Source organism: Brienomyrus brachyistius, chromosome 11 (assembly GCF_023856365.1).
Source record: "Brienomyrus brachyistius isolate T26 chromosome 11, BBRACH_0.4, whole genome shotgun sequence".
In the NCBI taxonomy this organism is placed as follows: domain Eukaryota; kingdom Metazoa; phylum Chordata; class Actinopteri; order Osteoglossiformes; family Mormyridae; genus Brienomyrus; species Brienomyrus brachyistius.
The window spans coordinates 3,827,537-3,842,131 of NC_064543.1; the positions used below are offsets into that span (position 1 = coordinate 3,827,537).

Genomic DNA, 14,595 nt, shown 5'->3' on the forward strand with positions numbered 1-14,595 from the left:
TCAATTTTTCATCTGCCATATTAGTCATAATATTTGAAGTGTTCTACATAAATGCAGCCTATTAATTTGTTCTGTTTGTGCACAGAGAAGGTCTGCCCAGTATACAGATGTTACTGGGCAGGCAAGTAATCTTACTAATTTTCAATTATAGAACGGCAACTCTCAGTGCTACAATAATGTTCAATCCTCTATTGAATGGTGACAATAAACCGGAATGAGAATTTAATTTTCTTTAAAGATCCAGAACTCGAGAGCAATAGAACGTCCAAGAAAGCTTTGTCATTTCATTTAGCTTTGTTAAATGGCATGAAATTTGGCAAGTTTATTTGAACCGCAAAACACTGCTGAACAATATCAGTGGTGGTGGGAAGATATGGTTAATTCAAATCTGATTTCACAATTATGGCATATATAAACTTCACCGGGGCGGCATGGTGGTGCAGTGGTTAGCACTGTTGCCTCACACCTCTGGGACCTGGGTTCGAGTCTCCGCCTGGGTCTCATGTGTGTGGAGTTTGCATGTTCTCCCCATGTCATCGTGGGGTTTCCTCTGGGTACTCCGGTTTCCCCCCACAGTCCAAAAACATGCTGAGACTCGCACCCCGTCCTGGGTTGTTCCCTGCCTCGAGCCCATTGCTTCCGGGATAGGCTCAGGACCTCTCGCAACCCAGTAGGATAAGCGGTTTGGAAGATAGATGGATAAACTGCATCTCCATCAATGCAGTGCTGAGCCCTTGCCTTGCACTGGCAGCACTGCAGCTGTAATTCTCTCGACTGAGAATAATTCCATGGACTAACAAAGCAGCTGCCTTCCTTTGTTCCTGAATCTGTCTCCTCCACTTTCTTCATCTTTTTTCTGTTGCGACTGTCCCCACCAGCCCTGATAAAACTAAAATGTTAGCATGACACAATAATCTTGATACATGCTAGACTTGCCATCAAGAAAACAATGATTAAAATGATATAAGATTAGATGACAGTATGACAAAAACTCTAATCATGAAAAAAAAAATACTTTCGTACTTCTGAAACACCTTTTTGATAAAAAAAAAAAAAAGAAAATCCAGAGGAAAAGGTCACAAATGGCTGTCTTCTTGATGTAGAGGGAGGGGCCACATGATCAGTTTCATGGTTCTATCATGTTTCTGACTGGAGGAATGTGACATGTTGCAACTGTCCCCACCTTACCCTGTCTACATAAAATGCATTACAATGGTAATTCTTTATTTCTGGTGATAACTGAGATAACTATCCTCATGTTTTCCAAAGTTCACAACCGGCCAATGCCTTCCAGTTGCTGAACTGCACTCCCCAGTCACACCCTCTTCAGTCCGTTGACCCTGAATCACTGAATAAATGGTGGCAATGTCTGGCCACTCTTACGGTGACGGGGATGCCATCTACTATCTGTACCAAGCGCAATGCCTTTGATTGTAAATTGTAGACACAATTCTTCAGAGATAGCCACCATTGGCTCCTAACTGATTGTCACAATACTTTCAATTTTTTTCCCCCCAAAACAACTTCTTTGTTCCAAAATAATTATGCTTGCAGATTGTTTGGTGCCATACCCAGCTCTGTCTTTATTGAGCTAGTTTGGAGTGCAATTTTGCATGAAAGTGTTCGTATTGGAGGCAGACAGAACTGCCGTACCTTAGCCATAGGAATGAGATCGCCAGTGGCTCGTACTTTCAGACACGTCACTACAGAGGATATTAAGACAGTCAAAGTGTGTAGGCTAATAACTTATATCTGTTGTTTGGATGGGGATGTTTTACTGCCTGTATGTATATCAGCTGTTAAAAGCTACCAGTGTAGCTGTTAAGCATAGGATAGTGTTAAGTTTTCATTTACTAAGTAAAAGCCGGTTCACAATATCAACCCTGGATCGAGAGAGGAACCTTATAGAAAAGTTTTTTTTATTATAATATATGACTCTTGTGCATTTTTCCCAAATCATATAAGCTCATTATATGATACAAAATAAATATACAATCCACATTAACTTAATGTGTCATCAGACATTTTTTATTGATGTAAAATACATATGGAATTTATGTACCATCCAACATGTAAGTCCTGCATTAATGTACAATCCATATTAATTAAATGTATGTGTCATTAGCCATATATTTATTAATGTAAAATACATATTAATGTTTTGTCAAACATGTAAGTTCATTCTACATTTATATACAATGCATATTAAATGAATGTTTTGTCAATATTAGTTTTTATGCATAATTCTTTGAATGAACTCAGTTGAATCATGGACTGTGGTTCCACAAGAAGAATGAGTATTTTGGAAAGGAAACATCCTTTTTCAGTTGATCTGTTCACTTTGTGTTCTGTGAACATAACATGAATTTTCTCATGTCTAATTAAACCAACTGAATGCAGACAGATCATCATAAAAACGCAATATAATTTTTATTCAGAAACAGCGAACAATAAGCATGTATTTCCTACTAAAGCCATATATTATCACATATGGTAAAATGTACAGTTTATGTAAAAGCAGAAAATGTTTCTTCTATAGGCTTTTACCTTCCGTGCCTTACATGTCAAATGTGTTTATTTGTATAAATGTGGCCATAATCATACAAGAAAAAACACTGATTTGTAGTGAACATATAAATAAATCATGCATCGTCATATATAATTGAAATAAGAAAAACGCTTGCTAGCCCTATATGAACCATGCTTTTTATTTCTTTAATATGGGGAGGAAGAAGGCTGCTGGTTTTTTGGGGTGGGTTGAGCTGGTAATCAATCAGCAGAGAGAGAGGAAGGACATGTCCTGCAGGGACGCCATATGTCCTTTTTCCACAGGTGCGAGGGCTCTGCCTGTGTGTGTCCAAACTCTGCAGGGTCCGGGCTCCTGTTCAGCGAATGCACCTGTTCTCAGGAAGGATCGCTGCTCCACCTGTCTTATCTCAGCAAATCACCACAGTTATTTATAGACGTCAAGCTCACAGGTATTTTGTATGAGACCAGGAGCCTGACAAAATGAAAATGTCAAGCACATTGAGTGACTCAGTATTCAACGAGGTTTCATGAAAAATGTTAGGATTTAACAGACGACTCACTGGTTAGAGACTCACCACACCCTCCAAATGTACCCTGCATTCCTGCACCATGGCTTCTAAGATTACGTTCGACAACACTGTTTATTTTCAGCCTGGTTAATGCACTTACCAGGCTACTGACTAGTGCAGTGGTCTCCTACCTTTTTTTACAGCAAAAGCTACTTTTACAAAGATAAAGGTAGAGGTGAAACATTCCAGTCCAGAAAGTACAATTCTAGACCAAGATTTCGTTTCAACCTATAAGTTGAGTATAAAGAGTCACATTCTCAGAGTCCTCAACTGGCTGGTTAAAACAAAATCTTAGTCTGGATTTATACTTTCTGGACCTGAACTTTCTTCCCTTGGATAAAGATTATTATACTGTAGCGAGCAACCAAATTGCGATGGTATATTTTGCTGACCAGGGAAGGGGGGCTGTTTTTTGCTTTTGTTGATCGAGGGGGGTTAGAGCAAACGTCTTGGCGAGAGACCTGTCGAGCACTTGGCAAGCACTGGCCTAAAACATTAAGAGGTCAGAAATTGAAGGCTAGGAAAAGTCTAATAGAATGGCCAGTTCTTTTGGCCAAAATGACCTCGTTCAAATAGGAACACTGACAGAATTACGGCAGAAAATTCACTGGAGCATTTCTGATTAACAATAAGCAGCTACAAATCTCCCAGCTATTCCTCCAGCAGAGAGGGTGAGTGCTTAACACTTTCGGAAAATCCTTCTCCACAGCCCACCTAGAGCCGCCATCTGTCCACTCCTTCAACCCGGACTGATTACTGCCCTGAGGAGTGGAGATGAGCTTGGAGCTCATCTCCTCCCTGAGACACCAAGGTCAGATTTCACTTCGAGGACCAAACTGTCCCTTACAGAGATTCTGAAAACGAGTCCTGGACAGAACTCCTACGTGGCATCAAGAATTTGCTCCAAAGATCAGAGGACAGGAACACCAGGAAGGCGTGATCTCCCGTATGCGATTTTACGTATTCAAAAGCCCCTATCAAGTGCTACCCCCCCTCCACCCCAAACTGAATCTGCTAGGGTACCCATGCCCCTCTGACGCCCCCTTCAGGGGTATAACATGAACACATACTGATGCAGGCCACTAGCACAGTACTCTGTTGAAATCATGGACTCTGACAGACGCACATGATGCAGCCACAAAGTGTGTTCAGTGGCAGGGATAGATGTACGCACAGGACCGCACAGCGTTGTGCCAGCGATCACAAAAATCCCTTTTCAATTTTATTGGATTAGGGCAAAAAAAATGAAAGAAATCTAATTTAAATATTCACATCTATTTTACAGATAATGTAATAATGTTCCATAGCATTTTTTCTGGACTTTTCAGCTTATTGAACACACGGTACATAAACAGAGGGAAAGAGGCACACAGGCTTAACCAGCTGGATTTGATCACAGGCCTCTTAGCAAAAGGTCACCACTCTATAAATACACCAATTCAGCTTCCTGCCAGCAAACAAGAAACACAGCGAAAAATGTTTAATTCCTTAGAAAAGGACTCATGGCTGCTCCCTGAAATGTCAGGATGCAAAGGATACCGATACACTGGTCTGGTGCAGCGCGAATGACCACAGGGACAGTCTCTAGGATAGACACACGCTTCTATGAATGGGCCTAGGCTCTCATCTGTCTCCAGTGTTAGGAGACAGTGACCAGAGAACAGGCTCACCAGTCCACGATTACACACATTAGAAAACCAAACAGCTCTGCTCTTCCACTACAGAGGCTGGGCCTACATGGGAAAGACCATGAAGCCAGAGAAGGTAGAGTACTTCCATCCGCCCATCAGGTTTCCGCGCTCCAGCTTGAGGTACGCGCTGTCTCCCTTCTCCATGGCGATCAGCACACCATTGCTGGCGGCCTCACGGGTCACGTCCTGATCGCCCGCGAAAGCGGAGATAACCGGCCAGCCGTTGTGCATCAAACTCACCTGCAGCACAGATACACAAACAGCCAGGGAAGGACACTCAGACCCTGCGGAATACCGGCTGTCTACACCCATGTGTGATTCTGTGTGTGTGTGTACCTGCATACACGGCCAGAAAATAAATGCACAGCCCTGGTGCAGTTTTGTTCCCCAAGCTACAAACAACATTAATGTACCCCCAATGGTACAAAAATGTTTCACGGAGTCCATTTCTGTACCTGATATTAGACTAAAAGATACTTTTACCTAGCCCCAGTGACATGTAATTGGTACAAATTGGTACTTTTTCTGACAGTGTAACAATGTGTGGTTGTGTGTGTATATACCTATTGTACATAGCCCTGTAAGATGCTTGTGTGTATACCTGTTGTATATGCTCCAATATCCGTGTGTGAGTAGCTGTTGTATATACCCCTGTAAGATGCCCGTGTGTGTATATCTGCTGTATATGCCCCTGTAAGATGCCCCTGTGAGTATACCTGTTGTATATACCTCTGTAAGATGCCCGTGTGTATACCTGCTGTATATGCCCCTGTAAGATGCCCCTGTGAGTATACCTGTTGTATATACCTCTGTAAGGTGCCAGTGTGAGTATACCTGCTGTATATGCCCCTGTAAGATGCCAGTTTCTGTGTGCATGCCCTGAAATGGCTTTGCATCCCATCCAAGGTTCATCTCTACCTTGTCCCCTGTGCCATCTGGTCAGGTTCCAAGCTCTCTACAGCCCTCTACTGAGACACAGGCACGAAGATACAGTGGAGCACATGCACATGTGCTGATTTCATAAATGCATGCGTTTCTGAGCCTGTATGTCTGTGCATTCATACTCATGCTTTGGCATGTCACTGCATGCGTTTGCGATATTCCTCATCAAATTTTCCTGACCTTGTCTGAAAATCAAAAGCAGCAGATTGGTAGTGGATTGTTCATTTTCTCATGCAAAATACACTATAATTATTTCATGGGTTAATTACTATAGAATAGACTTCTGCTTGGGAGCATTAAACAATTAACAAGTCAAGATCTTCACACATATAGGCCTTTGTAATGGCATCATTCTGTTCAGCTCAGCTCTGCGTCATAAACACAACACGAGAGTTTATGCGTTTTTTAACGGAGTATCTTCACAACCTGTTAACGCGTCACTTGTCTTTATAGGTTATAAGGCTATAAGGGAATAATAACCGATGTACGATCGCGGTTGCGTTCAGTTTAAGCGTTTCCGTGGCGCTAACCTGTATGGTCTGTCGGTTGTACACTTTCACTACGTGGAAATTAAAGCTGTATATCCCCTTGCGTGGAGCGATGAAATTGCTCTTTTCTTCGTCGAAATTTTTGCCCACATTCACCAGAATCTGTGATGTGACGTAAGAGACATAAAGAACAACTGATGTTTTATATGAATGTAATTTAAAATGAATTTAAACTGAATTCATTTTGAACTCTTCATACAAACGTTTTTTTTAAACATTTCCCACATTTTACTATTGAACATCACGATGCGTATATAACTTCACTTAGGTCCACAGAACTATTCGACATTGACGCATTTTGATGATTTTATCAAGTAATATGATTATTATAAGCTTCATTGCTATTGTAGGCTGCATCGTTGAAATTAGTCTAATTTGCCTTTTCAAGTACTTGAAATGTGTTATTATATTTTTAATAACAGGCCCTGTATGCAAACTTTAATACATTACCCCCCACAACGTGTCCCGTTCCGGAACCGGTACCTGGTCGAAGTAGATGACCATGGTCCGGTTACTCATCTCCGACGGTTCGTGGTTGGTGTTCCTCACGGCAGAGAAAGCCACTTTTGCCCCTCCAGAGCGGACCGATATTCCAAGGGACGTCCCAGTCACATCCGACGTTGGGTTGGAGTCACACACCACCAGGCATTTCCCTTCCAGCATGATGGGCTCCGTGTCATTCTGAGCGGCTGCCAGTGCTGCGAGCCACAGCGCACCCAGAAGGACGGCGATCATGCCTGTTCTTTTTGTGTTTTGACAGATATTCAGCCCACGTCTTACCTATTCTCGAGTTCAGCCTTGTGAAGGCAGCCCACCGGTGGCCCCCTCACCCTCTGAAGGACTGTCCCGCTAGGAGCGGAACGAGTCCACTGAGAAGCCGAAGAGCAGCTGAATGCATCCTTTAGGGTCTGTCTACTCCGCTCTGAATCACTGATGTGATGGATGTCGGGGACACTTTTCCGTTTCTGCACCGCTAAGTTGAACAGACACTCCCCCGGGAGCGAACTGCGAATCAGCGCTGGGCGATCCGCCCTTTTCATCGGCCGCTCTGTTATAGTGGCACAACTTCAGCCAATGCATCTACGAGGAGAGAGGACCTGTACTGTGTCACTCCTCTAAAGGTGTTTGTCGTCTGGGATGCGTCTGGACCTCCTGAGTCGTTGAAGTTTAGTATAAAGCTTCCTTTTTTTTAGAAATTGATCGTTCTGGATCAGTTTCGAAGATCTACTGAAGTTGTAAAATAATTCCCTTTGGATCACAGACGTTTGAGAAGACCGCCTTCAAAGAAGATTTTTAAAGTAAGATTTCCAAAATAAAAAATTTGTGTTAATGAGTATGAAATTTAAATTGAGAATGTTACAATATTTCCAAGACGCCAAAGTCTATATAATTATTGATCATCAATAACGTTTTTAAAAAAAATTAAATATTGTGTTCTGTGGTCACTCAGCGAAACTGTGTGCCTAGTGTTTGTAAGGTTGCTGTTTCTTGATTCAGTGGGATCAAAGAACGAAAAGGCCAGATAAAAACATTAAACACGCCGCTGCTTATTTCGGGGGCTGAAGTTTCTCTTTTGCTCAAATTGATCTTCCGAAGAATAGAGACTTGAGGACTTTAATCAGAAACATCCGCGTAACTGAATGAATCGTCTATGTTCGTCAGCGAACTTCTGGAGGAGTAGGGAAACAGTGGGAACTTTACTTTCTCAACGGAGTGCATACTCTCACGTTCAGGGAAATAATTCTGTTTAAAGAGATGCGACTAGGCCATTTGTGCATGCAGTTTTCAGCAGGAACAGAAACAAATATGTAAATTTCGAAGAAAGTTGATATGATAATTTCCTGCTGGTGCCTGCCTCGTAATTAGCATGAAAAGTTGGGTACAAATTTGAAATGACCTCCAAAGTTAGAGCTGGTGCGTCCATGATGATCATGGACAGAAGGTGAGCTGTGTTTATATTCTCAGAGATACAGGAAAAAGCCGCATCTCCTTCTTTTCCATCCTTACACCAATACATTACAACTAAGGATCCAAATGGCCTGGAGGTAGAAACTGTGTTGTGGTCATGAGGTCCTGTATCTATGGCAACAGGGAGGAGGGAGAAAGCATCCATGCCGAGTGGAAGCGCAGGACGTCCACGCATCACAAGATCAGCTTTGAGAACCACATCACTTACCGCCCACTGGAAACACATCACCTGGACATGAATGGACAGTAAATGCCTTGCAGAAGGCATTTGGGTACTATAAGGTCTGCATGACACATAATTACCAGAATATTAGTGCATTGGTCACAAAATGTATTTATTCATTCCCAAAAAATCTCCCCAAATGAAGCACATCATGAACCCATTGGCCTTAATAATATGTATTATTATGCATGCTTGGTTATTAAAACGCATGGAATGTGCTCTATAATAAAGTGCATCCTGTAGGGTGGATTGTGACGTGTTATCCTGTTAAACGACACACACATAAAAGATACACTGTATTCATCCATCCTCCATATTCACTTAACCAGTACAGTAACGCAGTGAGTCTGTAGCCTACATCAGAAAACACAGGATGCAAGGTAAGGGGCATCATGGATGAGATGCCAGTCCGTTACACAAACAAAGGTATAAGCAGCAAGTTAGAATCACAAATTCACCTAACCAGAATCTTTGGACAGCAGGAGGAAACCAGGGCACCCGCACAACACAGGAAGCACGTGCAAACGCGATAATCACGCAGGCGGGGTGTGATTAGATCCTCCAACTGCCCAACATAATATCTGCGGGAGCATACTTCATTGAATAAACGACACTGCCATCTAGTGGCAGTTTTCTGCACTGCATGTTACTGCTGCGTCGGTATCACTGCCCGACGTTGCACAGGGGATGGTAATGATAGAGGTTTCAATACGCTCTCTTTGTGTGGAGGTTACTTGTTATTCCCATGTCTGTAGATGTCCTCTGGGTGGTCCAAGTTTCTTCATGCAGTCCAAAGACTTAAAATGAGACTAATCTCACTTAAGCGAGTGTCCAGCGAAGCAGCAACTGAGCGTGCTTTTTAGAATTGGTGTTGGTAAGCGACCTCCTCTGCTCTTGAGTTCCCAACAGAGCAGCAGAAACATGTCCCACAGATACTAAAAATGCCACGAGGATAATAATGTGCAAGTTTGCCTTACAGTCAATTTACTGATTTTCACCAGCTCCCCGTCTTTCACAGGTGGCTGAAACCTCACACTAACTCAGTACTGTGTTCTGTACTGCTGTTTACCCATGGTAACCTTGGGCATTTGGAAAGTACCTAATTAATTCCTCCAATCCCTCTGCTCAGCATGAGTGAGAACAGCATGTCACTGCAGAACACAGGGGGCGGTGACACATTCAAGAGCATCACAGATGACCATATTGTGTGTTTAAACCCACTTAATTATTTTGAAAATCCCATTTAAAAGGACATGCAAAGGGCGTCAGCTCTCCGGTTAGAAGTTGGTTAGGAGGCTTAGTTTCAAAGTCTGTTTACATGTATGTGTGTGAAATGACTATGCGAGTGGACGTTGTGATTCTGTTCCATAAACACAGCATCCTAGTGTGCAGTTCCTCAGCCTCGAGTCCGATGTAGATATGGACCGAAGGGCTCTAAATATCAGAGAGGGATCTGAAAATCCACTTCGTGCCACACTAGGTTGTACTTCAAAGGTCACTTGCATCTGAAAATAACTCCCGAATGTAGCAGATACGTGATCATGTAACCTTCCTCTTCTGTGTGGTTACAAACTACATTAGAACACTGGTTTTGACTCAGTGAAATTCTTTCACAGTAACTCTGCAAATTATTTAGCTAGTGCGTACGAGTAAGGCTAACACACGGCAGTGCCTGTTGTAGTCCAACTCTGCGTTTATTGGGTATAGAAACACTTCCATAACTTTGATGAACTGAACAAATTGGAGTACAAAGTTTAAATCTCCAAATGTATTCAGTTTTGTTCTACAGTGCAATAACAAGTGGCTGTCAACATCCGCTGACTAACATGCTTCTCCACAACACTGCACTAAAACAAGATAATGTAATAGCTGGTAAAAATGTCTTGAAAAATGATAATAATAATAATAATCTTAGCCTTAATGATAACAATAATAATAAAAGCCCCATAAGACTGACAAGAACGAACTGCTCAGTTTGAAGGAGTTAGTGTTGCAGCCACTATCTGGTATTAAACTGGCAGGCTGCTATGAATCCAACTACGATGCTGCTGGTTTTGACTGGGTGGCTACAGGCAGACTGCACTTCTGCTGCTCCTACTCTCCGTACGACCTGAGCATGGTGGCTGGTACCCTCTGGGGGCTGTTCTTAGCAGCTCACCTTCGTGCCACACCTGGGTGACAGGGGGCTGGGCATGCCTTTTGATTGGTCCCAAGGTGTGAACGCCCAGCCTGGCGGCCACGTTAGTTTTTGCAACAGGATCCAAACACTGTGCGAGAAGCCAGTGCTGCAGGAGAGAATGGAGCAGCTGCAGTGATGACAACAGCTGACATCACTGGTCTTGGACTCTCAGAGTTCAGTGTTTTTCCCCTCAGGTTCCAAAAGCTCCCTAAAAGATCAACTTCAGAATACTACTTCTTAACATACTTGGCGTATGTGAGGATTACAACCGTTATTACATCAATCCATGAAAATACAAACATATCCAATCAAAATAAAGTAAAGACAGGTCATAAACTACTACTGAGAAAGCCTTCTTGGGTCCTCCGTAGTGGGACTTGGAAATCTAGAAAACAGGAATTAGCTCAGTTATTTAAAAAAATCCTCATTAAGCAACACCATAATGAATTAGTCCAGTCTGTCTGGTTTTCTCTCGACCAATGTGAAGGCTAAGTCTATTTAATTAATTAATTTTTTTTTGGGGGGGGGGGGGGGGGGGGGTTTGGGGGGTGACCAGCTCTACTCGCTAAACAAAATCACCTTCACTGAGAATCCTGTCCCTCCTTGACCTTATTTTCCCCCTCGACCTCCTCTACACCAGCCTGAGTCATGAGGTCAGCGATGTTCTTCTCCAGATCATCAATGCGGGTGCTCATTTCATCAAGTAAGATCTGTATTAAGGAAACTGTTGGATGTACCCACAATGGAAACTGCATTTCATGTCACTGTAATAATAATTACATTATGCCTTTTGCCTCTAATAACATGTACTAGTCATGAGGCATCTACTTCCCTGTTGACATGACTTACTGCAGTCACTACAGTTCAAAATATTTCTAAAAACATGACCCACAGTACCCAATGCACGAATGTGTTGCTTTAACTCTCCTTTGTACGAAACGGAAGGATATTCCTGCCAATGATCTGGTCGGACATAGTTTGGAATTTATCTTGCATTTGCTGGAGCAGTGTCTGAACCTGAAACACAAAGAAGACATTATGGATCCCGGCAATGCAGATCCCTGAGCCAGAACACAAGTGCGGCAAAAGTACTGACGAGTACGGGGGCGGAGGGTGAACATCGGCGTGAGGGACTCGCGATGCGGAAACCATGGAAACGACCAAGTCAGCTGACACCCACACGCTAACTATCTAATCGGCATTAATCAACCTTGTTAGCAGAGAAATCACTTTAATACACATTCAACATTTCTGCTTGTGTTATTTCAGATACACTCGCTTCTGTAAAAAAAATAATAATCCAAATTCCTAGCCAGGTTAGCTAAGCTAACGTGCAAATCCGGAGAGGGTACGCTGGGTGGTCAGCTGCTCAACCAGATTAATAACGCAGGTTAATAGCGCAAACGGAAATGGAGCCAGGCGCTGTACATTAGTATCTCGATGTGGAGACAGTCTTAGGACCATATTCACCGTGTCAACAGGACAAACTAGAAGAGCAACTAGCAGCAGGCCTGCCGACCCCGTGCAGTCAAACGGAAGCAAACTAGCGCACACTTACCACCGCGGTCAGGTCCTGCACAGACTTCGGGTCCGTTTCAGACATTTCTCACACCGACTCCGAGTACTGTTCACCGACAGCAAAATGATGAATATCCAAAGATGAGTCCTGCTACCCCCCGCACTTCTCTCTCGGCTACAGGAAGCGCAGCCGCAAAGACAGTCCATTGGGTCCGCTAGAAGGCCGGAAATAGAGCCACCACAAGACAATATGGAACTTGTAGTTCTTATATGTGTGATTTTGTAGTTTTATGATACCCTTACTCTTGCGTAGACACGTTTTTGTGCGCGTGCCTGTGTAAGCGTACGAAAAAATACCGAGATAAAATGGCTATGTCATTTTTAAAAATAAATGTACCTCTAAATTGTATGATTGTAAGTGTCAGCATGTCAGTACCATACCAAGGTGTATTCCAGCCCAACCCTATGCTACTACCACAGTTCACACTGCGGTTCGCTCAATATCTTGGGGGTGAGGGAGATTTTGGTTCCTCCCCTCTGTTGCCTTCTGGTTTTATTAGTTTCCTGTCTTCTTGTTTCATGTTCAATTTTGTACAAACGATGTAGTAATGGATTGTCACACATACTTCTCAAATGCTCTGAGTGCTATGAAAGATACTATATAAAAAATTTATTGATTTTAATTGGCTCCAGCCTCTACAAGCAAACCCACCCCCAGAGTCGTAACCAAAATTAATGCCAATGGATGGATTGGCAAAATAAATGCCAGTGGATTTATAAGAACACTCATTGAACACTCACTGGATCTTCTGTGTTGTATGAAATTGGGAATTTGTAGCTGGGTCGCCATGTACCCAGCCTGGTTCTGGGTGCATGGAAACCAAGCTGCAAGTTGAACTGACAGAGACCACACTGCATCAGTCACACTGCCCACATGCTTCACTCCACCTTTATGTGAAAGCATGTTTTTAATGTCAACAATATACATGTGTCTTATCACCAAATGAACATGGGGACTGGTGTTCTCCTAGTGGATTATTATTTGTATCTCTGGAAAAGAAGGTAAAAGGAAAAGTTTCTCTCCTGTCACTGCACGTCTCACTGCTCAGATCCCTTGTGCATTCGCTGCATCTACAGTGCTGATTGCCAATACAATTTGCATTGGGGTTTCTGTGATATTCTCCATTCCAGTTCTTCCAGAGACTCAGGGCTTACTTTGTCTTTTCCCACACTGCAGATATCAGCAGGTGGCATGCTTTGTCCCAATGTCCTCCTGCAGACTTCTGGATGTGGTCCACGGTGTTCTCGCCCCCATTGCGTGGCCTCCTCCCTGTCCACCCCCTACTCCAATCAGCTCAGCTTTCACACTGCAGTCCTAAAATATCTGCAGACTGCAGATCTTGTCATTTCCCTTGGCACAGCCAGGTTGGCCCTAAAATATATACAGAACAGGTTATAGGAGTTTGTGAATTATTAAATACAACAAAGACCAGTAAAAATGGCAAAGAACCACAGATCATGTGCTTCAGGGTAAGTCTGGGTGATATATTTTGTCCCAACGTTTACTTCAAGGGGGGGAGGGGGTTCATTGTTTTAGGTTTAATGATATTTAATTCTTTGCCCTGCACAGAGGGGTGGCATGGTGGTGCAGTTGTTAGCACTGTTGCCTCACACCGTGGGTTTGAATCCCATTGCTGCCATATTTAGCCTGGATCTCTGTATTCATCTAGAGAAAAATGCACTAAAAATGCACGTGCTTTTCCTTTGTGGCCGACTCATTGGAGTTCGACCACAGTTCAAGACAAATCTGCGTACAAGACCTGCCTGTTTCTCTTAGGATACCTATTGTATATAAAGCTTGCTCATATGAGCTGGAGTGTAAAAAAGAGTCTATAGGTAGTGTGGCCGAGCGGTCCAAGGTGCTGGATTTAGGCTCCAGTCTCTTTGGAGGCGTGGGTTTGAATCCTGCTGCTGTATTTAACTTTTAAGACTTTGAGACTCAGAAGGCTTTGATGTCTAACCCAAAAATATCCATCCATCCAAACCGCTTATCCTACTGGGTCACGGAGGGTCCGGAGCCTACCCCGGAAGCAATGGGCACGAGGCAGGGAACAACCCAGGATGGGGGGCCAGCCCATCACAGGGCGCACTCATACACCATTCACTCACACATGCACACCTACATTGATGATATACATGCAGGACCCATGCATGTTTTTGGACTGTGGGGGGAAACCGGAGTAAGGTGGGAGGAAACCCCACGATGACATGGGGAGAACATGCAAACTCCGCACACATGTGACCCAGGCGGAGACTCGAACCCGGGTCCTAGAGGTGTGAGGCAACAGTGCTAACCACTGCACCACCATGCCGCCCCCCCAAAAATATTGATTACTATAAATATGTATAGGTGTCAGATAGATTTACT

General features: G+C 43.3%; 2 protein-coding genes across 2 annotated transcripts; both read right to left on the reverse strand.

Moving 5' to 3' along the window:
• Positions 1–2,001: 2,001 nt before the first annotated feature.
• LOC125751844 (cerebellin-1-like) lies at positions 2,002–7,687 on the reverse strand. Its single transcript, XM_049031220.1, has 3 exons — positions 6,763–7,687; positions 6,262–6,381; positions 2,002–5,029 (listed from the first exon to the last, which is right to left on the reverse strand). The coding sequence occupies exons 1-3, from the start codon at positions 7,012–7,014 to the stop codon at positions 4,832–4,834; spliced, it is 570 nt and encodes a 189-aa protein (XP_048887177.1). The 5' UTR covers positions 7,015–7,687; the 3' UTR covers positions 2,002–4,831.
• A 2,452-nt stretch (positions 7,688–10,139) lies between these two features.
• On the reverse strand, positions 10,140–12,378 carry LOC125751845 (heat shock factor-binding protein 1). The gene is made up of 4 exons (XM_049031221.1): positions 12,208–12,378; positions 11,600–11,666; positions 11,229–11,352; positions 10,140–11,034 (listed from the first exon to the last, which is right to left on the reverse strand). The coding sequence occupies exons 1-3, from the start codon at positions 12,250–12,252 to the stop codon at positions 11,231–11,233; spliced, it is 234 nt and encodes a 77-aa protein (XP_048887178.1). The 5' UTR covers positions 12,253–12,378; the 3' UTR covers positions 10,140–11,034; positions 11,229–11,230.
• Positions 12,379–14,595: the final 2,217 nt, after the last annotated feature.